Genomic DNA, 26,603 nt, shown 5'->3' on the forward strand with positions numbered 1-26,603 from the left:
CTTCAGCATTGGGGTAACCAAATGGCAGCACCAGAATATCAAACCTGCAAAGTTCATAACCCAGAAAGAAGGAGGGGGGGTAACCTTTACTTTTTTTGGTTGAACTAAAACTATTTCTGAAGCATGCCAGTTAGAATGCTGTGTTCAATGACAACTTAAACATAAACACTCCAACAAGTAGGGGGATGTAACCCTTACCCTACAATAGTGTATTATACCAAATCAATAGATGAATGCCAATTATGGGTGAGTGTATAACAAAGCATGTGGCAACTATTCTTCATTACTCAAGTGTAAAGCACTCGAAGTAGGCACTCATCTATCGATTTTGTTATTCCAGACAAAAAGGCAAGGAACGGGAAAGGAAGTGGGAGCGAAAAAGATCCACAGCATTTAAACTTCCAGTTTAAACTGTAATTTGCCACTCCAACCATTAGCGCTAATTGTTTTAGAACTGGAGGAAAAAAAATCCAACTCCTTCATTTCCCTATTTCCTTAAGAACCAATCAAGTTACACATTAAAAAGTTTCTTTTCCTAGGGTACTAACCCAAACGACCTGAATTCCTTCATTTCCTCAAGCAACAGGTGAAATACGTGTCACAAAGTTTGTGGCTTTCACACTACAAACAAACCCAAAATGCAACAGTTTCATCAACCGAACGAGCAAAGATCAATTGAACCTCAAATAATCCATATATTTACATAAACCAATCAATGCTAATAATTTCACAAACAAATAAGCCTACCAGGCTTGACGACGTGGCGATTGGTGAGAATGATTCCCCGACGCTTATCCACCACAAACCCGGTAGCATAACTAGCACCAGCGGACTCAGTATCAAATGCGCGGCAAGCAGTTGTCCGCAGAACAACAACGGCAGGAACCACCTTGTTTAGAGCCCTCCGCCAGTCCTCAGCAGAGGCCACGCTCTCCCGAAAAGGTGGGTCGATCTCCATGCAGAGGTCCTCCTTGATGGTGGATTCGAGGCCAACCATGGCAGTCTCGGATCCCAATTTCTCCAGGGGGTCCCCCATCGCCGCCGCTTACTGTCTCTCTGCAAATTTTCTTGGGAAAGTGAGAGAAAGCGCTATGGGGGTGGATGAGAGACGCAAGAAGCGTGTAAGTGTAGGGGAGAGAGAGAGAGAGAGAGTCGATGAGTGAGGGCCGGAAGTCTGTTGTGCAGCAAAGAGAGTGCGTGTCTGCGGTGTGTCTGTTTGTCAGTGCTAAGAGGCAAATGATAGAATACAGTTAGCGTAATCCGTGCATGTGCACTCGCTCACGAAAACTATTTTTTTCCTTTTTTCCTTAATAATGGAGTGAAATTTTTATATAAACCATTATACAAAATGTCAGTGCAGTTGACTTTTGATCTTAAACTTTTTATTATAATTATTTAATATTTAAATTTTATAAATTATAATTATTTAATATTTAAATTTTATAAAATATAATTATTTAGCGCTTTTTAATAAATTTTATAAATTATACAAGCTTCAGTTCTTGTGTATTCTTTTTGCCGGATACAAACTTCAGTTTAAGCTCTCGTACCGCTGTATATTGGCTTAATAAAGAAGCTTCCCATATTCAACTCCTCCAAAAAATAGAAAAAAAAAACTTCCCATATTCAATAGACGAATGCAAATCTCAAGGTGTTTTTTTGAATTATAGCATCGTTTTATGTTTTGGAGTATAAACTTGTTACAATAGCTAAAATGGTGCTTGGCTTTTCAAAGGTTTCAAAATGGACAATCCTCTCTATTTTTTAATGCAACATATAGAGTTGTTTCCACGAAAAATTTTTTACATGATAAGATCAAACGCTCTTCACTATACATTACTGCAGTGCCTTGATGATCTTTCTACGCCAAATTGCAGTGTCTGGATCAAACCTCAATTCCCATGTAGGCCAGTAGTGCAAGTCTTGCTTCAGTGTTAGTACCTGCGGCCTCCCATTCAACTTAATCGTTCTTATACGAACAAATTCCTCGCTTCCTAATTCCTGTTAGATACAGAGTGGTGCACACAACCATAGCTAATTAGCACTTGATGCATGCAAGATGCACCAAGTATTTGAGATTATTAAGTAATAAAAGAATATCACAATTAATTATCATTATTCTTTTTCAGATAATTCCAAAACAATATTTGAAAAAGACAAAAGTATAAAAAGGAAAACCCCAATTATTGATTGCCGTTTTGTCTCTCAACATTGTTGGATAATTTTTCATTCGTTTTCTCCGTTTATGAATCAACCAGCCAAAAGTGTGTTTCTGATTAATTTAAAAGATCAAATCAAGAGCTCTTTATTCAAAATGGAGGCAATCTTGATAAGTTTTTTTTTTTATTCTTTTTCATATTTCTTTCGTTTCTTCCTCCCCCATTAATGATTCTTTTGTTCATCTTTTTCAAATTAAGGCAACCTTCCACGCTGCATTCCAGACAATAATAGGAAATACAAAGTAGCCACTAAAATAAAATATCCGGAATCACAATTGAAATTTCCACGAATGCGGTGAGTTAGTATGCTCATATAAGTACAAAATATAAAGACAGACAGAGATGCATTTACGTTTGCAGATATAGAAATATATAGTATCTATAATATGAAAAATTATACCTTTGTCACGCTAACAAATGTATCCAAATCAGGAGTTGGTCTTCCATTGATTTCAACTATCCAACGAAGAGAACATAGACCATATCTATCTGCGGGGCTCCCACGATACGACCTAATAAAAATTGATGAAATGTGAAATTTATACAATAAATAGAGCATTCTCGAAATGATTGATTATCATTTGAGACAGCGCCACAGGCCCACAGCTATAAATTGTTATCTGTAAAGAGTCGATTCATATGAAATAATACTTGTCATTGGTGATTTATGTTAAGATTAATATTTTTCAATCAAAAAAGATACTTGTACCAAATTAATGAACTATGATTGAAGCATGGAGAATGTTGATATGTAGTAAAATGACCTTCCCTGAAACTGAAGGTATCACCTAGGATTGCACAAGCCTGAATGGCCATTTATCCAGCACAACCCACTCTATGTCAACTACGTGTGACTAGCTTCAAAAACTTAGCATCCTCAATTATCTGTTCTGCCTTTAGCTACAAACAGTTTGTCAACCTTTAGGTCCATGTTACTGAGTAGGCATGTAAATCTATTTAGAAAAATTGTGTATGCTGGCCTAATAAATGTGTTCAAAAACAGAGCAAATCCTAGCATGACACTAGTTGTTATCTCAAAACCAACAGCCTGAAATTTTGTGATAAAAACACAGATTCTTACTTTGTAACATAGACACCATGCCCTTCCTCAGGAAGAAACCCAAGAGCACGCACTGCTGGATGAGGATATTGCAAAATACACCCACACCAATTTAGCATTCTTGTTGTGCCATTCCCATCTCTAATATCTGTTCCTACAAGAAGGTCAACTTCATGTCCCTAACAAACCATGCAGATCAGAGTGTCAAATTAACTTACCCATTAACAAAATATCAGAAAGCATATATCATATCAACTACATTTTCCAATACACCAAAATTAGTATCAATGATTAAAAAAGATCGTGCATGTGCCATTGGTGTTTGCTTACCTGTCGAAATATGGTCAAGCTAAGCTTCCCATCATTGTCACCACACTTCTCTAATGCCTTGCAAGCATTCTCTATGTCCTGGAAGCAAGTAACTGGCTCTTTATTGATGGCCAGCACCATGTCACCTTGCTTTAATAGGTTCTCAGCCTTAGATCCAGCTAAACAACCTTTAACACGTAAAACTTGTTGCTTTATTGGATCTTTCTTGACAAGAGCCTACAGAAAATAACAACCAATAGTAACTACAATGATGATGAAGTCTTTCCCTACAACTTTGTTATGCAAGCCTCATTCTAAATGTTTGTAGATGGAAGTGTTGAACTGTTGATGTAATATAAATGTTTGGGATATTGATGCATGGATCATCCTTCGACTATAGGTCTTAGGCTGTTTTATGAAGAATTTTGATTGCCTTGAATCCTTCTATTCTTGCACCCATGTTCTATCACCAATCATTGTCAAGTTGAGATTGCCAGTCCCACGCTTGCATGATAATATTGCATTTATAATCGTAAGTACTTTAGTGTACTTTGGAAGGGAACCATTACTGTCAAAAACAAACAACTCTCAGCCATGGATTGACCATTATGAACAGCTACCTAGCATTACAATGCTGAAATTTGAAAAGAGCCCAACCAGTACGCATCACATGTTGGGTTGCATCTCAGTAACAACAAGAGCTTTCTGAATTCATATGCACATATTGCTCCTAATTATTAGGATATATTGAAGTGATTTTTGAGTGCTTCAAATTCTATTGAGGCAACAGGAATAATAAATGGCTGAATGTGACAATACGCATTCAGCTAGAAAGAACTTGAAACCAAGAAAAAGCAACAGTTTCCATGTCATATTACGTTGTGAACACCAACCAATTTATACTCCTACAGTCATTTTTTCTTTGCTGATCATGTACATCTTAAACTCAATGCTTTAAGAGCCCAAACAAAGTGATTGTTATTTACCCTCAAATAAAAAATGTTTATTTTCAAGCAAGAGAAACAAAAATGACAGGCAAAATTAATTTGTACATGCAAAAGAAGACCAAAGGCTATGAAGAGAATGCATGGACACCACACCAGCAAAGAGAAAACAAATAAAAATATTGTAGAAGAAAAATGAAGCATACTTGGATCCAATCATCATTCAGACCGAAACTCCGAGCCTTTGAAAGCAATCTAGGAATAAGTTCAACCTCTAAGGTCCTAACAAGTGGCCTTGGCCTTTTGACACCATTTATTAGAAGAGAAGGTCCGTCCCCACCAGATATGATCTTGTCAAGTACTTGGCTGACCATATAGATTGGAATACCTCTAACAAATGGAAGACTGCCACCAGATTTTGGCTGAAAATAAAGATTGAAGTTGTAGCATATAAAAGAAAACTATGAGAACTGAATAAACAGTGAGAACCTTAGCTGAACTTGAAAAGCTTGCCCATATAGCTTGAACCTTCCCATGCTCATTACTTAGAACTCCGGTAAATGCATTTCCAAAATCTGGAATATAGCATAACGTGAGATCAGCATGAATTGCATATAAACCAACAAAGCTTGGGCCATTGAGATCTACTCTCTTACCAGAATCAAGCTCAATCACTTCCATATTTGTTGCCCTATAACATGGAGGATCACTTGAGCTGACATGTAATGAGAGACATGGGTTTGTCACAGTTGACTTCCTAGATATTGCTTTTAGACTCCTTAACCCCACGAGATATACTGTATCTCCACGAGATAGTTCAGGTTCTGCAATAGTACAACTAGAATTTTTAAATAAACAAATTGAATGTAGCAAAGCAATCAGTTTGGTGAAAGCGAAACTATTATAAGAAAAAGAGCTAAAACCACATGGGCACATGAATAAACAGATAAGGCTGCAAATGATGGAAATAGTGCATCTGCAAAGCACCAGCCAGGCTACTTACATCAACTCTCCCCCTAGACCTCACAAGTGTTAGATGCTTCGAGCACTGGGTCACCCTTTTTATGAAGCAACCTTCAGAAACTCATGGCTCAAACTTAAATTCCTGGGCCTACTCTACAACCTCACCAGAGCTCATTTATTTTCTTGATATATTTGTTATGATGGTTACATGGTAGTGGTCAACTGTTGGGATAGTGAATCTGTTTTTCTAGAAGATCATCTGTAAGATAACAACTGAGGGAAGATTCTTCCTTCATAAAAGTCCAGCATATCCACCAGTCACCATGCCTCCCCAGATCATTTTCCTTAATATATGAAACATAGAACAAGCGAGTAGCGACTGCACTGATTCCAGAAATGCCTTACTGGAAAAGATAAAGGTGGCCTTACTGTTGCTTTGCATTGCCTTCACATCAGCGCACAGTTACTACAGTTAAAAAAGCAAGCCTATTTCCTTGTTGGCTGGTTGATTTCCAGAGCTTTAAGGTAGCCATATAATAACGATTATACAAATTACAACATGCTGCTCTGGTCGAGACTGAACCAGACTAATTTTGAAAACTGAAATGGGTCAAGTTCGGCTTGACCCTGACTAGTGGGCTCAGTGATCTACACTCGAGCTAAATTCTTTACACTTGGGATGAACTTTACTTCACTTGAACAAACCATGCTCAAAGAACTAGAAGTGCAGCTCTAGCAGGCTAATTTAAACACTAAGTCCTCCTCAATCACTCCACAGCGGAAATAAGTAAATGACATGCTACTTTCACTAAATAATAGGCCCTGAATAATCAAAGCCTCCATGTTGTATACTTCTTGCTTCTTATAATATTTTCGTATAGGAAATAACAATAGTAAAATAAGACCAGATATATAAAGTCAAACTTACTGGGAAGGAGTTCAGCAGCATGGACCATAGAAGCACCTAAAGCTCCCAAAGCGGAGGGGTTATATGCCACAAGAGCATAATTGTAGACAGGATGAAGAAAAACCACCTGCCATGAAATAGGCAGTAATTTAAGTGGCATAAAATGGCTTCCAAATTCCAATATGCCTACTCGGCAAAAGTTTACCTCTCCTGGAATTTCAATAGGATATGCAGCAAAGGATAGCATCACATCTGATGCGGATATTGCAACTGTGTTCTTGTCAACCGCAACCAATCCCATTTCTTGAGAATGGTGAACAATTACACCAGTTCCAAAGAAATGTTGTGTATGGACACCATCAAGCAAACAAGATGGAGGTACATTAACCTGCAAACAGAAGAACCATTTTTTCACTAATGAAATAGATTTAATAAGAACCAACTTAGAGTATACACTGAAGGAACAAAGATACTCTTTGGAGTATCCTATATACTCTAATGTTTAATCGGAAGTACGATTACAGGAAAGTTAAAAATAAGCATCTGATAGCAAACTTTTGGCTACATTTCTCTCATTTTTCTCTCCATTTTCCAAATAAAACAGGCTAACAGGTTTTAAGAGGAGGACTGGTTCTGTAGCAGAATTCCACTATGCAACCATAGAGATGCCATCATATAATACCGCACTAGGAACCTTATCTTGGAGTAAAGTTAACCTGCATTTTTTTTTTCTTTTTTCTTAAAAAAAAGAGAGAAAATAGTTAAAACAAATAAACTCTAGATGCAGAGTATTAATGTAGTTGTTCTTAATACTATATGTCTGATCTTGTAAATAAGATTTAAGACTGGCACAGAAACTGTAAGCAATGTCACTTACTAGCAAAGTTTTGTTTTAATTGAGAAAAAAATGTTAATAAAGCTGCAACATAAATAGATACTCTGAGAATATAGTTCTGAAGGCAATTAACAAAAGCTTAAAACTTTCACATATTACCTCAAGCATTACAAGAGAAGGCTCTATCACACATTCTGGAAATAGACCATTAGTTGCAGCTTTTGTGGTAGATTCATGGGGGCTTGAGTTTGCACTTTCCATGATCATTGGATCCTCCAACTTAATTTCTCCAATTTCGCACGAGGAACTGTCGACCAAACCAATTCCACTTCTAGACAAATCCCCCAGTACTTGTGTCTTTGTGGAAACATCATTTTCATCTCCAAAATAGGCTCCCTTAGAATCATGATCATAATTGGCATCCATGCTAGTAATACTGTTAGTTAACTCCATATCGTTAACTTGAGGCATGTTTTCCACAACAGTATATTCACAGCTTAATTCAGACATCTCATTTTTTAACCCTTGTCCAAGATCACTAACACAAGATGCAAGTAGCAGGGAATTGAGAGGAATAGCCGGTCTTGCTATCCATAAACCGGAACTATCATCGCGAGTATATATCTTTGGAATATCATACCATTCATGGCGGTCCATTGTGACAAGGACAGACTGCAGAATTACATAAGAAAAAGGATAAAAAAACAGAAGAGGGAAGTACTTATCTCCGGAACTAAATCAATTAGTACAGAAAATAGAAGGGTCTACATATGCACATATATATTTGGAACACACAATGTTAGATTATTATCCATGTTTCTATTATTATCTTCAGGAAAACCCATATCTTTTGAACCAGCCAATTACTACTGCTAGGTCAATATACAGTGTTGTGACATCTTAAACCTAAAACAGCATACCAGAACTCTGTGCTACAAAAACACATCCCCCAGGTGACATGTTAATGTTATAGAAGTATAGTACACCTTTGTTCGATGACGGTCCTTGTAGGAGATATACTCTAATGGCACTCGAGCACCCCTAGACAACTTAGAAAAAACTGAGATTAGTTCTTCAAGTTGCAAAATCTCCACATCAGCAAACTTCGTAATGATGGCATGCCGAGGAACTCCCGCTCTAAATAGCATGTATCTGCAATAGGTTGATAATAGTAACATTTAGTAAACAGGTCCAGACAGGTCTAACAACCTCACTAGCCCATCCAAATCAATTAGCTATTCCATTCATCAAGCAAGACAAGTTTATACCACATCTAAGTTGCTTTTCTTGCGTGTGTTTTTTTCCCTTTCTCTGTCTGTAAAATTTATTTGGAGACCTGTTTGTTGTAGTGCTTTCCCTTGTAATTATAAATAAACGCAAAAAGTAATATTAAAAGACACCTAAGGCTATCAGTGTCAGTCCAATGTATGATAGGAATGCACAGTTCAAATATTTTTTTCTGAGAAGGTCAACAACCTTTAGAAAAGTAAAATAATTGCAGCTAAAGGATCCTTGTATCCAAAACTAAAGTGCGTAACCATTTTTCTTTGGCCAAACCAACGAATATTTTGAAAGCTCACAAATTCATTTCTTTCCATTTTATTCACCAAAAAAAAAAAAGCAAAAGGGATTGCTCCCCTGGGATTTTAAATAGTGTGATTAAATCTTAGAAGTCCAATCAGTTAGAAAAGCACACCAGTGAACACTGAAGACAGAAATTCCTCATGTTTTACTGTATCTTATGGGTACTTGTTTCTTTTATTTATTTATTTATTTTGGCAAAGATAAGTACACTGTTTTCACATGTAAAAAGAAAAATTACTTGTGTAATAGCAAAAGAATCAAAATCATCAACATTGTTTTAAATTGAAAACTCCATTCCCAAACTACAGTAAAACAAAAGGAAATATTGACTCATATCTTCATTTAAATGATAGACATTGGGAATTCTTCTAGTGACAGAAAGCTTGTATAGTTTAAAACTTTGACAGCAAAAAAACTTCAGGTCCAAAGATTTTCTGTTTTTGAACATTTCCAAGGTATTGAGATTTGAGAATCCTCCATAAGTAATCAATTCTCTCTGGATATCTTAAAACTTAAAGGTTTTGGTCATAGATCATAAATTTTAAGCCAGAAAATATTTATGGGCAATAAATACAAGATATTGTACTAAAAAATATAAAATAAAATTAAAATGTCAAGTGATCTCAACTGACCCAGGATCTGAAACATATACAAGACCACAATGGAAGCGGAAGTTTCTGGCCTGTTTAAACAAAAGTCCACTTGTTAAGATGCCTAAAATGATATAAAAGTAATTTTTTTTTCTCGGAAAAAAAAGGCAGTACTTTAGTTGCTCTAATGAGGAAAGCTATTTGAAATTAAAGAAACAAAATTTACCCACCTGTTGATAAGACAAAGGGTGTATTACTGCTCCACTTACTTCTAAGAAGTGGTTAGGAGTTATTGAGTGTAAATCTTGAACCTGAAGGAAATAGATAAGGTTTGCATATATTGATGTAAGGCAATACAAACCAATCAAAGTGATTCTTGGAAAAGAATTAATTTAAGTAGCTATGATTACACTTGAACCTACAAAGTATTGATATTGATATGGGATACAAAGCAAAACATGATAATATATCAAAATTTAAAATACTATATATGGTTACGGTTAGGATATGACAATACTTTACAGGACATTTATATAACTATCCTACTTGTTGGTTGATGAGAATCTCATGTTTCAACTTAAGAGGGAATCTGGGAATGTTATGCAAAGTCAACAAGTACTTTACAAATTCCTATTTAGGGGGATTTTATACATTTCCATTTAGTTGGAGAATCCCTTTACTATGGTACCATATTATATATATTTTGGGTCTTCCATTATAAATAAGGAAGCTTATGTATTATGAGGAATAAAATACAATTAAATACAGCTGTAGCAATACAATTAAATAAATACGTACTAAATACACATAAATCATCAATTGTTATTTTCTTCTTTCTTCTTTATTATTCTAACTTTACAACTACTCAATATGAATATTAAAAATATTTTTGTCGACAATATGTTTTTAGAAATGACAAGGTTTAAAATATTTCAATTTGAACATTTATCATATTCCTAGTGAGCAGATCTATAAAAGACAAGATTAAAGTAGTTGAGAAAGAGAAAGAGAGAACGTTCTGTAAAATATTTCATTATTTTAATTTCACAAGTTGGTTATTAATTCTTTGTTCTTCTTCATTAGGCATAAAATGTTTTAGTAAATATGTTTTGAGGACACTATGAAAAACTTTTAGAGGAAGGTACTGACATTCCAAATATAATTTTTAAAAAATTTTAAATTTTAAATTTTTTGAGAAATATCTAAAGAATGTTTCTCTATGGTTTATGTTGAATACGTTACCAACAGTATACCATAACATCCATGCATCAGATGAACAATTTGTCCCAATAAATTTCAGTAAATGTTTTATAAGGAACTTGGGATTTATAAATAAAAGCAATGGCTAATTCTCATTTCACAACAGTCTTGCCTCAAATGGAAAGCGGAAAGAATACCAAATAATAACAACAACAACAAAAGTGAAAAGGGAAAAACAAAAAGTATGACCATGAACTTTTGAGGTATTTTTCATTTGATCATTAGTATTAAATCCAACACAAAGTATATCCTGCAATTCTATCCATTAAAATCCAATTCCTATTATTTTCTGATATACCAAAAACAAAAGAATCCAATTTGTTAGTAGAAATAATTACATTGCTTCCACCAACACTCTTACTTGTACATGTCGGTATAGGCCTTAAACAAACACCTCTTATATATGCTGTCCCAATAGCCCTTGAACCAACACAAAATAACTTTATAGCTGCTACTTAAATTTTCTGTTTACAATATATATCAATACATGTTGAGGAAGTCATTTAAAGAAATTCAGGCACAAAGTAAACTGTTACATTTGACACCAATTGTCCAACTCAAGTCTGGTGCATATAAAGAGAGATTTCTATTACAAATAGCTACTCAAACCATTTCCATATGATGAAATTACAATGATCAAACCAATTTGAGTTCTTAATAAAAATAAATAAATAAATAAATCCAAAAGTAAAATCTTACCACTATGTTTATTGTCAAAGAAGTGCCACCTCTTTCAATCTGTAATTCAACCTCATGGTCAACATTGTCATCAAGCAATGTCTCCAATTTCAAAAATTGAGTGGTTACCTGCATTATCCACATTACAACTCCATTAAGAGGACAAATAACCAAAGAATTCATTTGGAACAAATATCATGCAATACAGTCAACTAATCCATTATTTGGATATGTGGAAACTGACAAAATCAAGTGACATGCTTCAGACACCCACTGATCATTTAGAAACCAACCTAGATTGACAATTTTGACAATGATGGACCGATTCAATCTTGCCTCTGTTTAGTACACTGTTGCACATTGTTCATCTTTGTAATTCTCAAAGCTAATTCTCATAACACTACATCACACATAATTGAGAAAAATACTGCTAAACTTTCACCTTGAGCAAGAAATCCTTTACCATTTGTTGTCACGCAGTATCACTTAAGAATTACATCTACTGTAGAATAATAAAAATTTGTTAAAGGGTGAATGCGTTGAAAAAAAATTTCCTATCAGTAGCATTCTGTGGAAGTGGTTAAGGGTGCATTCATCCGCAAGTGCTCACATGTAGTATGTGCTAAAATGTTAAAGAGCTTTTTATTAATCTAAAATAACAAACACATAGTCTCATAACAATGTCAACTTATATCATAAACACCAAATGAATGAACAAATAAAAGGCAAACCTCAAGGTTTTTCACAACAATAATGAAGATATTACTCACTCGATCAGCCATATTAATTGCATTATAAAGGAACAAATCACAATAAACTATAATTGAGCATGATACTGACCATGACTCCCGATGACATTACAAAGCTATTGACTTCGAACTCAACCAAAAAAAAAAAAAGAAAAACTAGAAAACAAAAAGGAAAATGGAAAAAGAAGATACAAGGAGAGAGAATATTATGAATCTTACATACAAGAGTTTTGTCATTTATAATGCAATTCTTACAGAACTAATACAAAAAATATTGCTCACATTTGAAGTCATTTAGAAAATTGTTTGCTGCAATTAATCAAGAGTCTACATAAACTATGTACTTAAAGCCAAAACTTACTTCTCCATTCACAAGAACTAGCACATCCCCTGGCTCCAACTTTGTATGAGATGGACCACCTGGCACCTGAACAATCCAAGATCATAGGAGGAAAAAGAATTACTAAATCTAACAATTTTTTAACTTATAATTTACACTATGGAAAACACAACAGTTTTCTTACCACAGAGTGAACAACAAGCATTCCAGTTTCACCGGTTGGAGAAGCTTGCCGTACCATCTATAATAAGCCAATAGCAAAATAAGCCATTAACCATAATTCCTAACAATCATCCATCAAGATTCATTACAAAATGAAGAATAAGCATTACAATTTACTTAGTAGAGAAGTATGCCTTAACATTGATGCTACTCAAATGATAGAACAAAACATTAAGATTATCCTTAACAATCATCCAAGACAATGAACTAGATACCTGCTCTGTTTCACGTTTGAGACCAAGTCGACGAACCTCATCAAATCCTTTATAGCGAAAAGTCACCTATATTAAAAGCTACAATGTCATGTCGTGCAAAAAGAAATTCTCAAACATTACAAACAAATGCACAAGTAAAAATACAATTAGCATTATCCATATTATTGAAACCCATAATTCAATATTTGTTAATTATAACCAAAAGCTACAAAAAAAAATTACTTAAAAAGCTCATTGTTGATAACCATTTTTATGATGCACATGAAACCTTACCTTGCTAGTCTGGAGGATAATTTTATATAAGAATGTTCAATTGTGTCACATTTTCCCCTAATCTCTTTCAGATGCTTTGGGAAATACTAGAGAACAACTCATTTTATCATCTTAAAAGTTAGTCTGTATTTGAAGGTCTAAAAGTAGGTCTTACACGGTTATACCTCTAAGATGAATTTACAAAAAAGCCCACTAGGCTTGAAGTGTAGACAAGCACATACCGCTGAATTCAATTAGCAACATTACGGTTGATAATAGTTGAATTATTAACCTTAAACCAAAGGGACATGGATATCATGTTGAAGAACACCCAACCTAAAAGTTTATTGACAATATAAATATCCCCTCCTTTGACCAAAATTTTTTAGCAATTACAACATATAATGCACAAAAAGTCTAAAGAATAATAACTAGGCAATAACAACGAACCTGAAGTGTACCACGAGATATAAACACTGTGCCCCATCTACTCATATTAGAATCCTTACCCTTCTGGATAAGTTTCAATGTCCTAACAACCTGCGGTTCAAAACCTCACAATAAAAAAAAATTTCATGCACGTCGAAAGCCCAACTAAAGTAAAGGTTTCATATGTTAAAACAACCAACCTTCAACAAATATATAACAGACTGTAGAATTAAAATCATTATTAATTAAACAATAAACCATTAGGATCACCGAACTCTATGAGCACGAGATATTCTTCAAAGCAGCAATTATAGAGTCTGGTTTCCTCGGTATTACAAAATTGCATGACTACAACACATGTAATTTTCAAATACCACATTTTAAAGTGCTTAGTTCAAATATTGAAGGGACAATAGTTAGTTGATCAACCTTTTAGTCGTTATACCAACTTCTTTCGTTAAAATTCAAAAGTAAGAGTTGTTGACAATTGAGACATATAGTGAGTATTATTTTACTATCTTTTAAAGTATTCTTCGAGCAGTCTTTTTGGATTTTTTTTTTTAGGACAATGTAATTCTTTTAATAATTACACTAAATTTCCTATTAAAACTTTTAATAACAAAAGTTATCCTTTCTTTGGAAATAAAATAAACCCATTTAAACCAAAAATAACTTTAAAATATGATTAGTGCTTGCTTCTATCTTTAATGTATAATTATTTAACCCATTAAAAAAAATAAACTGCGAGATTTATTACATTATATTAAAATTTTTCATTTATGTCCATATTGATCATCACACTTATTAATAATCACCAAAGTTGTTAAAGGTGCAAAAAGGTGCTAGGTGAGGCATCATCCCTCGGCTCAAATAAGATAAGGCTTCCTGCACAGAACGGCCTCCTCAGATCATTGAACCGGGAAAGAGTAAGCAATGCCTCACTAAAGCACTTGGTAATTTTCTTAAATGCTTTTTTAAACAATAAAGGAGAAACTCTAGCTTCTTTGTATCTCTTTCAAATAGTAGACAACGCTCCCACAACAGCTAAAACACAATATTCTTCCTCTTTCTTGCTCTCCTAACACAAGAAACTAGGTATGTCTCTCCCCTCCCCATTTTTTCTGTTTTTATCCTTCTTCCATTTTTTCTATTTTTCTCCTTCTTTCTTTCTCTCTTCCTCGTTTCTCCCCCTACTAGATCTAAACCAACGACAAGTTCTTTCTCTTTTTCAATTTTTCTCTCCTCTTCTCCCTCTTTCTTTCCTCTTCTCCTTCTTCCTCTCTCTTTTGCTTCCTCTCTTCTCTCCCTATTGGACTTGGCACAGCAGCATATCCTTTTTTTTCTCTTCTTTTATTCTCTCCTCCTCCTATTGTCTCCTCTTCTTCGCTTCTTTGCTTCTCAAGATGGCACTATGGCAACAACTTTCTCATTTTTTTATAACAGCAACATTTTTTATTGATTTATTGCTTATTACAACCATTGTTGTCAAGTTAAGAATCAAAATCCTCATTTTTTAAATAAAGAATAGATTGAACCATAAGAGTTGATGCAACTTCGAAAAATCAAGTGAAAATAATACATATATATATGATATGACTCGGTACTTGTCCATATCAATACATATATATACATATATATAAGTGGAAAGGGAAAGAATAATGTGATTACCAAAAATGCGCTTTATTTTTAACATTTTACAATTATATATTTTATTATTTAAATTAGTTTTAGAGTTTAGATAAATTTAAAGTTATTAATCCTACTTATATTTAAACACCATTTGATAATTTATTATTACTTTTAAAGTAAAATTTTCTAAGAAAATGACTAAAAGATAAAATTTATTTTTTTAAGAAAAGTATTTTCATGTTTTTAAAACAAAATTGTCAATTTATTTTTAAAAAAATAACTAATATTAAAAAAATCACTTTTATTTATAACTTTGATATTTTAAAAAATTAGTGAAACTCAAAAGTACTTTTTTTTTTGTTAATATTTTATTTTCTAAACCTATTTATTTTATTAATTTAATAAAACATGTTATTTTTAATTTGTGATTTTTCATTTAATTAGATTGATTTTCTATTAATTTTATAGATTTCATGTTGCTTTGAATTTATAAAATGTTTAAAACGAAATTTTACTGGATTGTTCTCTTTTAAATTGATTGGTTCCATTGCTATATTTCAAAAATTTTCTTCTAAAAAATTTAAAATTTATATAGTGATTTATCAATTGCAACTTTCTCAATATTATATGAATATTTGACACTCTCTTCTACATTGTAGACTTTCATGTGATGTAATCAAATTTTTATAGGTATTTAAAACTTAAGTGAATATTTTGTATGATTATACTATTATAATTTATATAATTATATTGATCTGATAAATTGATGACATTAAATCCATAAGAATAGTTAGGGAAATTTATACTTTTATTTTTTTTATTTTACTAATAATATTTGGATGTTTAGTATTAATTAATATGTTTTTTGTTCTTAACTGTTGTTTGAGTAGGATTTCTTCTATTAATTTTATTGTTTATTATAAGCAACGGGTATAGATAGCATGCAACACACGTAAATAAAATAATATTGTATACATATATATATATACACACACACATAATCAAGTAATTTATCAGCAAACTGGATGGACCTCACTTGGGGTGATTGTGCCTTGTATGATATGATGTCCTAAAAATATATTCCTAGTTTAAAAAGAAGGGCTATCTTAGATTTAGATATAGCTAAAGTATTTTTGTGGATTACTGAAATGGAGGTATGCAAAGGTTTAAATGTTGGTCCATGTTCTTTAAGAACATCATCAAAGCAAATAATGCAGCACTGTGAACAGGGTTGGAAAAAAAATGTCATTCATAGTCTTCTAAAGTTCAAAAGGAGCATTTTTCATCCAAAAGGCATAACATTCAATTGAAATTGTCCAAATGGTAAAGTAAAAGCGGTCTTTTATCTGTCTTCTAGTTTTATTTGAATTTGCCCAAAACCAGAGTTCATGTCAAATTTTTCATATATATATATGATGTAATGATTGTTGTTAAGTTTTTATAATAAGAAAAAGAAGGAAGGGAAGGAAAGAAATAGAAGAGAAGAAAAATAATTAAAAGTGTTACATCTTTACAAACATTCAGATGCTCATGAACATTTGAGATAAACTCCTAAACCTTATTTCCAGACGCTAGAGGACTCTGACTCCGTTCCGCTACCTGCTTCTTCGTCGACAGATCCTGCTCCCACTGATCCTTCACCGTCTGATTTGGATTTGCCCATTGCTCTTCGCAAAGGTAAACGTACTTGCACTTATCCTATTTCATCTTGTGTCTCTTATGATCAATTATCCTCCTCTTCTCCGTTGTTTTGTCACTGCCTTTAGATTCTATTTCAATTCCCAAAACGTTATTGAGGCTTTGTCCATCCTGATTGCGGCTGCAGATGGAAGAGGAAATGATGGCCCTTGAACACTAATGGGTACTTGGGAGTTGAATGTCCTGCCCCAGGAAAGCGGGCTATTGGGTGCAAATGGGTGTTTTGCAGTAAAAGTAAACCCTGATGGATCTATTGCTCGCCTCAAGGCCCGTTTAGTGCCAAAGGTTATGCACAAAACTTATGGAGTTGACTATTCGATACATTCTCTCCAGTTGCCAAGCTCGCATCCGTCCGATTTGTTTGCGTATAATTATATTGCTAGGCAAAACTGCACACTAGAGGATACAGCACATTTTCAACTGAAAATTTTTACTTCATCTAGTTAATTCCAACAAAAACTAACAACAAAAGTAAACATCTTCAATTCATGCTTATCTTAAGTTAGAATAATCAAGACATCTTAATTTTATTTCTAATCTTTGAGCGGTTCACTCATTGAGCAACTCAAATTGTCCTTCTGAGATTATTTCACCAACTACAAGTGTTATAAGCCTTTAATGATGAAACCAACATGTAGAAAAAATAAAATAAAATTCTTACCCGCTCTAATGGTAAAAAGAACGCAGATGAACTTGATGACCTGTTGTTCTTGCCCCCACCATTCAGAGCCACTGCCTTGCCTTGCCGATCAATCACTGGTGAACCACTAGAACCACCTCTAGTTCCAGAAGCTGCCTGAAAATAATATGAAAACAGAAAAAGAGCGCTCTACTATTAATCAAATTCTAGCAACCACACTTAGTACTAAATGAAACAAACCGTGCAGGTACAAGTTTATTAAAAGCAAGATAACAGGCCTCCTTCGTTATTAGTATGTCCAGTCCAGTGACAAAGTTAATACATTACAACATGCATATTGATCATCCAAAATGTCCAGAATTTACAAAAGCATGAATTTCAAGCCAAAATTATTAGGCAGCCTTTAAAGAAAACATTTGTCAAAAAAACTTATTCAAAACTAAAACACTTTCTTCCATTCTTGAAATATGAAATTCCATTTTTACATTCTTGTCAAAACTAGAAAAGACATTTGAAAAGTAAAACACTAAAGTCTAATCCAAAAGTTTAAGCTATTTTCATATGCATAAACATTGAAACACAAGGAAATTTCATATGCATAAACATTGAAACATAAGGACGTGATATACTAGGAAAAAAAAAATTATGGCCAACTTGTGATGGCAGTAACAAATCATAATACCTCAACAAATTTCTATACTATGTAAACCATTCTACTGGAAACTTAAGGTATCATCTGCAGAATACTAGAATCCAAAAATCATACAAGGCCATACAATAATTCTATTTAACATCTATACTTCTATAGAAAAATTATATTTTAAAGGTGAATGTTTCCCTTGGGTAATTGCTACAAAATTAAATAAACTATATATTTTCTTTTGTGGATGGGAAGACTTGCTACAATGTTAACTCCTTAAATGCATGTGTTGTTAGAATAGTAGCAAGCTTATGCTGCTCTCTTTTTATATTGCCCCTTTTCTGATCTATTTGGAATAAACTACGATACTTTCGGTGGAAAAGGACACTTTCCATGTTTGTTAGCTGTAGCATACATGGTACTCAAGCGATATAGCAGAACTAATAACGTAAAATGTGTTAGCCTGTACTACTGTCGCAATGATATTGATCTCTTGGGTTAGACTGAATGTTGGGACTTTTCAACATAAAGTTATTTTTCTATTACTATGAAATAGCAACTACCATTAAACTATACTTGCTAGATATGAGAAGAATTGGATATGTATCTTTTGAATGTTTCTGAGTATAACATATAGCTTGCACAAAAAGCTACACTCATTGTCCTCCTTTAGTTAATATCCCTTGAGAATATTTCCCCCCAAATTCCGAACAGTATGTAATGTAGACTCTTTATGAAAATTCCGTCCTCCAACTCCAAGCCAACCATAAGCCAAATTCTTCTCCACAACCACCTCCAGATTGTTTTTTTCCATGGAAGTCTTGCTGGAAAAACCTATCTTTTCCCACCCAGAGTGCTACATAGATAGGCAAGCACGAATTGTGGAAATTAACCCAGTCACAATCTTATTAACGCACCCATGTGTCAGAAGGTCCTCTACATTCTTCATTTAGCAACACAAAGAACTACTACTTACTTGAATGTAGAATGTGTTGAAGTCATTATAACCATCCCTGCACCAAATGAAAAGTCACCATTAACCACTGCAATGAAATGTAAGAATAACTGACACTTAACTGGAGAGAAGTGTTCTACATGTGAGACCAACTACTATAAAAGGAAGTGACTAATCATACACTTGCAGCTTGTTGACAAGGAAAGGCTTCAATAAAAGTCATGCCCAGAAGCTAAGAACTTTAATATCACATCTATATTCCAAGGTTACCAAAACAAGAGGAAAGTGAACTCGTGTAACTAATCTGAGGATACTTCATCATTATCCTCATTGCAAAATTAAGATATGTATATATGTAAATATATACAAGAAAAGCAGAAAATTATCCTGCATTCCTGTTGAATGTAAATGCCTATGATTTTATTTAAAACCAGTGGAAATTCAATTTCTAGTGTTACAAAGGCCAAAGGCGAGCAATCATAAATATGATGACTCAAAACTCAATCCTTAGGGTATGAATTATGTTAGCAATCCTCTCCAGATTTACAAGAGATTTACTCATGGAAAGAAGAAGGGAATGCATGCCAAACAAGTCACTAATGCAGTTGAGAAAAACTAGTATCATGTGCCCATGATGTCCTACTTGCTAGTAGTGTTGTCTCCTATGTGTTAATAGTGTTGTTAGTGTTAGTAGTGTTGTTAGTTGTGTTGTTGGTGTTTTTTTTTGTTTTCTTCCACTTTCCTTAGTTGTAGGAGGTGGTCCTCCATGTTCTTACCATGCTAATAACTTTCCTTGTTCATAGGAAGAGGTTATCTCTGCTCTTTGTATTTAAGCTCAGTTGAGTCAATAAAGGAGACATGATTAATTTTTCAAAAGTTATTGAGTACTTAACTCAAGAGATTTACAAGTTCTCTCTTAATAAGCTTGTGTTATTATCATCAAAAGTCGAAAAAAGAAAAAGATTTTCTCTCCATCAGCCATTGATCCCTCAACTCCACCCACTCACCCCATAACTAGATCCATTTCCCGAAACCCTAACAAATTACAAATAGAAATAAGCACATATGCGTCATAGATACATTGACTGCAAAAAGAACGGAACCAATCATGTACTCAATTTACAATTCGTTAATTTTTTTAAAAGAAATACAAAAATCTTAAATAAAATAAATTAAATCACACCCTATATAGTGTGCTGTTTAGGGAGCAGTTAGTTTGCAAAAAGAGCCCTACCCAGTTATAGTCCCACAAGACAGGACGACAAGAAAGGAACTCTACAGACAATCCAACTGTACATATTTTTTTTTCACATGACACTTAGATTTCTAACCTGCAATCTCTTTGTTACAGCGCCATGGATAATGACCCTTCATCCAATCAGGTAACGCAATAATTACTAGTTTCAGTCGGAGCCAATTGTATCAAAAAAACTACTTAATGCAATCTATATACACCCAATAGGTGTATGCAGATTTATGCCACTGATAAATCTATAATCGTAACAACAAAATCTGATGTAGGAGACATATGTTGGCTTAATATCATGAAACATGAAAGAGTGATGCACTTGAAGACATAGGCTTAATATCATGAAATATGGTAAGAAAGCTGAATTCAACTATGAGAAAATAAATTATTTAATTAGAAATAATCCATATAACCATCGCAGCATCGCTTGCTTAGAATCACATAATAAAATGCATATTTTACTCAAAGTAAAGGTCTCAGAAGAAGTTAATAAAAGTATTGTACTTTCTATATGTAGGAGCATCTCGATCCAAACGAGCAAGAGTACCAGCCAAAATCGATACCTGTGATTTAAAGAGATCAATTGAAAATTCACTAGACAGAAGTATCATATACTGAAAGAGTAAGCCAGATTTTTGTATCACTTTCAAATGGTTCAGGGAAATAAACTGCACAAAGGAAAGAGAGCCACCAACACAAACAGAAACAGAATTTGGGTGAGATGAAATTCTTATATTTCATCTTAATTCAGGTTGCAATCAGGAAACAACAAAGTTTATAACATTTTTATTTCGCATAATTTAGCCTTCTCTACAAGTGATAAAGATTTATCTTACATGTTAACAATGACCAAAACTAGATTGCAGCTAAGTTAATGTCAATGTTTTCAGTTAAAATAATAAACAGCGCTACTATTTAGATAATTTAATGTTATTCAGGACATCATTCTTTTGGGAGGCCTATTTCCTGTTCAGTGTGCCCATATAAGTGCTTCTTGTGCATGCTATTACCAAGTCCCAATGGCCTGAACTGAAGAATAGTGAACAGCTGCATATTCTCCTCCAAAGGTTTCTTCACTGTTTCCATACTCCTTTTGCTTTCCTGAGCTGCTCTTTTTTGCCCATTCTTCCATCCCTTTGATATATCATCCAATGCATGCTCTTACTCTGTTCTATTTTTCTATTTTGTTCTACAATGTACGAGTCATTTGCTATCTTGGAAACAGTTGCACCAACTTCGTAGTTTTCTTTTTATTCTCTTGATATTTTTTGCATGACTTTGTAGCCATAACATATTTAACTAGCCAAACTTTGCAAGTTGAACTACAAAAATGAGGATTGGGTTGGAAAACTATTAAATTTAGTGCCATCTTTAGAGATTTAATTGAGAATCAGCTTTAAGTAACTTCAGATTATCAACATGCATCCTGATGTCTGATTTTGTAAATGGTGGATGCCCTGATGTGGCCTTGACAAATAGTAAGCAATCAAATGGAACAATCAAAGAGGAATTTCTGATATGAAGATGTTACGCAAAAACCAATAGTTCTAGCCATTACTGTACACAAATACATAGACTATAAAAGGATGGAAAGACTGGTACTGGTTTGACAAATATAGTCATTAAGATGTGAAAAAACACAGGCAAAGTTAATTATTGGCTCCAACTTTACACCCACTACAATAGAAATGCAACAACTGTCTTCTTCCTCCAATTAGGAGAATTGTCTATCATGCCCCACATTTCAGTCCTTTCCTCTAGTAATGCAGAACAAATGTTCTGAGCAATAACAGAAACCCATGTAATTGCAAGTGCAATTTTTGTCCTCAAAAAGTCAAAACATGTGTCCACTGCCCATTTGAAATCGCACATCCATGTCAAGCTTTGCAATGAGTAATAAAGTATGAAGATTGATATGAAGGGAGAAGGGGAGAGGGATCCATAAAGACTGAAGTAAATACCTTCTCATTACTATCATTGCCAACAATTCTGATTTCCAGTCCAACACAAGCAGCCTCAGGGGCAAGAGGAATCTCCTCATAGTTCAGAAATTGTATTGCACCAGGATCATAACGAAAGAAGCCAAAATCATGGACCTAGGGGAAAAGTCACATAGGGTTTGGGAACAAACATATCATACAAATAAAAGCAACCAAGTCCAACAACCCTGATTCCTGGTCCAACACAAGCAGCCTCTGGACAAGAGGAATCTCCTCACAGTTCAGGAATTGTATTGCACCAGGATCATAATGAAAGAAACCAAAATATACCTAGGGAAAAGTGAAAAAGTGTTTGGAAACAAACATATCATACAAATAAATGCAGCAAAGTTAAGCAGTATATGCACATATCTGCAACTAAGATCAGCAAGCAAGTAATCTTACAATCATGATGTATTTAGTACTATCTGCATTGTCCATGATATTTAGACTTAAGAAACTAATTCTGCATGCCATGATTCCCAAGACCAAATAGCAGGTGATCTTAACATTACCAAAAAAAATATTGACATGCTTTATTACATAGTCCCCCACTTTGGGGCAAAGTGTTTGAACCGATATACAAGGACCTCGTAAAGCGGTAATATAACAACCAGACGTAAAGACCTTTCATCAAAAGTTGCTTGTGAGAACAATAACATAAAATTCCAAGCAACAAACTGTCTTTTTTCAGTTAATTGATAAAAATGTTTGCCAATGCTTAACTTTTCACCATAAGATACTTAAAGTGCTTCTAGTTGGGTTCTTGTCCTTGACCTTGAAAGAAATGTACTTCAAATTGTACCTTATGTCCAACTAAAGATAGTGCCACAAATATATATTGACAACTAATCAATATTTTCCTTTCAAAAACTCTAGGTTAAGTTATTAAATAATTCAAGGCACACCTGATCTTTTTTCTATTAATGTGTAATAAAGTTTATTGCCATCCACTGTTGATTGTTTTTTTTCTTCATGCTAAAATTTTATCCTTTTTCACCTGACACAGTAAATATTCAACGAACTTTTGTTCAATGATTTGTAAAAGGCAAATGAAACAAAAAGAGTAACTCACTGGATCTCGGTATATAGGATACACAGGAATTTCTTCATGGTTTACAAATATGGCCTGTGCAACTATTGGGCCTATAACACCAGAAAAAAAGTATAGATGTTAAACGAAAAAATCACAATAAGATCATCAACCTACTTTTTCGATTTTAAAAACAAATTACATAATAGAATGGACCATTTGATCACAAACTCCCTACATATACTGGGCACAAAAATTTTAAGCTGTTTTCTTTTCCAATATTTTCTTGAAAAATTGGAAGGCAAATGAAGTGAGCAAAAACTGTTATTTAACATTTTTAGAAACAAAACAAAATAAACTTCATACAGGTTTGAATCAATTAATATAATTCCTAGCAGATAAGGTGCCTCAATTTGTCTATACTGTATGGAATAAAATATTTGGAAAATCTCAGTTAAGGCTAGGAGTAACATTTTACTAACATAAAATAGAGCAAAATACTAACCAGCCTCTTAAAAATTAATCGGAAAATGCCCTTAAAAAGCTGGAAAATTCCCAAATGAGTTCCAAAATGTAAAAGACAAATATCAAATAAATTTATCAAATATAAAAGTAGAAATATCATAGACTTTTAATTTCTTTAAAAAATTTACGAAAAAATTATGTTCTGAATTATTATTATTTTTCCACTAATATCCTATAATTTCTATAATATGATTAATTACAAAAATTATATTCACTTGACAAAAAATTTGAAGTAAAATATAAAATTTTCATGAAGTTTAATTAGTTTTAGTAATACAATAATTGTTACTTTAATAACCATGGAAGTCACTTAAGATTTAAATTGTTTATTAATATTTTCCTATGTCCATAATCTTAATTCATACTATCAATTCTTATGTCATTATTTTTATGAAAAAAAATCCTTGAGTACTCACTTAGTAGTTTACATTAACATACCTTAAAAGAGTGGGACCGAGTTCAAGTTTCATTAATAAAAATTGCTAATTAATTATTACTATATTAAAAATTAAATTTTTTTTATAATGCTAATTAAATAAAATCTGTATAAAAATACATTTGAAATGAGATTAACTTTGATCAAATGCTTAGTTAAAATTTCTTTTCCTTCAATATTTGAAAGCAAATTAACAAAGAAAATGTTAATAATAGTACAAAATACAAAAAAAAAATATTGGAAAAACTGTTATGACTAATGACAGTTGTATTTCAATGTATCTTTTCCATTTGAAAATATAGTTAAAATTATGAACACCAGCATGCATATATATCATCCCACTAACATAAATTTTTTGATAAATTCTCACATGGAGCTAATTTTTATATTATAATAATAATGTCATTTTAAGTTTTTGTTCTAAAACATCCCTTTGTATGTTTAAAAATATATTTCATTTGAGAGAATATATAGTATATATAATCAAAATACAAGCAGGTTATATTAAAAAGATAAATATCTTTTTGTCCCTATGTTATATCGAAATTAATATATGCCCTGCGATTTTTTAAAATATCAATTGCAATGAAACTAGAAGTCCCGCTGTCCATACATGACAATAATTTTTTTAATTTGAAAAGTTACTAGTGATTTTGGAAATATACATGGATGGCTGAATATAAAATTTAATACTCTGAACTCTAAAACCGAAAAAAGTTCAGTTGATATCTTAACTTGTTTGTTCAACATTTTGATGTTTGACCTTTGTATTGTAACATAATTCAACAACAGTAATTTATCTTTGAGATGAATTACTTTTCTATTATTGGAATATATATATATATATATACAGATGTATTTTATTTGTTAAAATATCTTACCAAAATATATTTTTGATAAGATATTTTAAATAGCGAATCTGAAAAACTAGAGAATATGTGTTAATTTTGAGACTCGCTAAAAAAAAGCTCAAACATAATAAATGATAATAAATAACAGGAATCACTAGTAACGCACCAGGCTTAACGACATGGCGATTGGTGAGGATGATGCCACGTTGCTTATCGACGACGAAGCCAGTGGCGGAGCCAGAGGAGGGAAGTTCGGTGTCGAAGGAACGACAGGCAGTAACTCGCAGCACCACTACGGCGGGAACTACCTTGTTGATAGTCTCTCTCCAACTATCGGCGGTATCCACCTTCTCTTGAAACGGAACGTCGGTCTCCCTGCACAAATCCTCCGCTTGGTCGAGGTCATCGTCACTCGATTGCAGACCCATAGACTCCATCTCCGATTCCAATTTCTCCATTGAAAGTGAATGCGAAACTTCAATCTCTTTTCTTCTCAGAGAAAAAATTGGTTTGACTTGGGACTTCAGAGTCTTGTTTTCATAATTTCTATTTTGGATATTAGTCTTCGTCGCCGGCTTCAACCAATAGAAATTACAAAGGGATAAATTACTCATGCTTACAGTATGACCTAACTAACTCTGACGTAACTAATTAAATTATCTCTATATTTTATAAATTATATTAAAATATTTATATAATTTATTTTCTTTAATTATAAAGGACAAGCATCAGTTTAGCTGTTAGTTAAAGTATTAAATTTTTTTAATTCTAAAAATACCCAACACTATTCTTCTTCGTCAAGCACCTCACTCTCTCTTCCCTCTTTCGCTCCTCTCCTCAAGCAGCTCGGAAAAAAATTTCTACTTTATGAAACATGCTTTTTTCGTTTAAGAATTTGCTTTGCCCAACAGGAAATTTTATCTAGCACTAAAACCAAACACTGGACAAGCTGCAAGAGTATTTCATGAATATCATCAGGAACCCAATCCAATTTTACAACACGTATTCTAAATATCAGGAAGCTAAAGGCAACAAATTGCAATTCAAACAACTCAATCTAAAATAAATGTATAATTTAATGTCTTCTTCTGATTTACTGTTTGTTTTCAGACAAGCTACTCTTCAGCTATGCAATAACAAAAGGTCTCTTTGTTGAATATTAATTTAAAATCTGAATAAAATGATGTAGAAACCGGAAAATATAATTAAATTGTTTTTCGTGGAGTAATAACTTTGACCTCTCTTTTGAATTATTTGAAGCTTTCGTGGTTGTATTCCAATTTTTTATTGGGATTCATAGAACTTCGTATAAACTTTCTATTCATTGCGATGAGTTTTATAAACCTATACCTTACCTTACCTGTTGAATTGTGTAAATTTTGAGGAAAGAAAAAAGGATGCCAATGGACTGA

The 26,603-nt window shown here is 33.2% G+C and overlaps 2 protein-coding genes across 7 annotated transcripts in view; both read right to left on the reverse strand.

The window, feature by feature from the left end:
• Positions 1-1,290, reverse strand: part of LOC110599646 (protease Do-like 7) — a 29,852-nt gene extending 28,562 nt beyond the window's left edge. For 2 of the 4 annotated variants that reach the window (XM_043957476.1, XM_043957474.1), the window contains exon 1: positions 748-1,290. In XM_043957476.1, coding sequence (XP_043813411.1) covers positions 748-1,036 — 289 coding nt within the window. In that variant the 5' untranslated portion in view covers positions 1,037-1,290. The remainder of the gene's footprint in view (positions 1-747) is intronic. The other 2 variants (XM_021736142.2, XM_021736149.2) reach the window with 2 other exon arrangements.
• Positions 1,291-1,625: 335 nt separating this feature from the next.
• Positions 1,626-26,566, reverse strand: LOC110599660 (protease Do-like 7). 3 transcript variants are annotated; one of them, XM_021736176.2, is made up of 25 exons: positions 26,552-26,566; positions 25,358-25,766; positions 23,422-23,492; positions 22,329-22,463; positions 20,872-20,930; positions 19,140-19,176; positions 17,545-17,679; positions 13,578-13,667; positions 12,876-12,941; positions 12,623-12,679; positions 12,460-12,525; positions 11,371-11,478; positions 9,642-9,722; positions 9,454-9,503; positions 8,224-8,389; positions 7,397-7,909; positions 6,608-6,790; positions 6,424-6,529; positions 5,189-5,356; positions 5,022-5,107; positions 4,739-4,954; positions 3,610-3,825; positions 3,301-3,458; positions 2,620-2,731; positions 1,626-2,001 (listed from the first exon to the last, which is right to left on the reverse strand). In XM_021736176.2, exons 2-25 carry the CDS (start codon positions 25,647-25,649, stop codon positions 1,837-1,839), a joined length of 3,336 nt encoding a protein of 1,111 aa, XP_021591868.1. In that variant the 5' UTR covers positions 25,650-25,766; positions 26,552-26,566; the 3' UTR covers positions 1,626-1,836. The 3 variants fall into 3 exon arrangements, 2 of the variants coding, with proteins under 2 accessions (XP_021591868.1, XP_021591859.1); XR_002485593.2 differs by lacking the exon at positions 26,552-26,566 and adding an exon at positions 2,984-3,119 and having other exon boundaries at positions 1,950-2,001; positions 25,358-25,830; XM_021736167.2 differs by lacking the exon at positions 26,552-26,566 and having other exon boundaries at positions 25,358-25,828.
• Positions 26,567-26,603: the final 37 nt, after the last annotated feature.

This window comes from Manihot esculenta, chromosome 1 (genome assembly GCF_001659605.2).
Source record: "Manihot esculenta cultivar AM560-2 chromosome 1, M.esculenta_v8, whole genome shotgun sequence".
NCBI classification, from domain to species: Eukaryota; Viridiplantae; Streptophyta; class Magnoliopsida; order Malpighiales; family Euphorbiaceae; genus Manihot; species Manihot esculenta.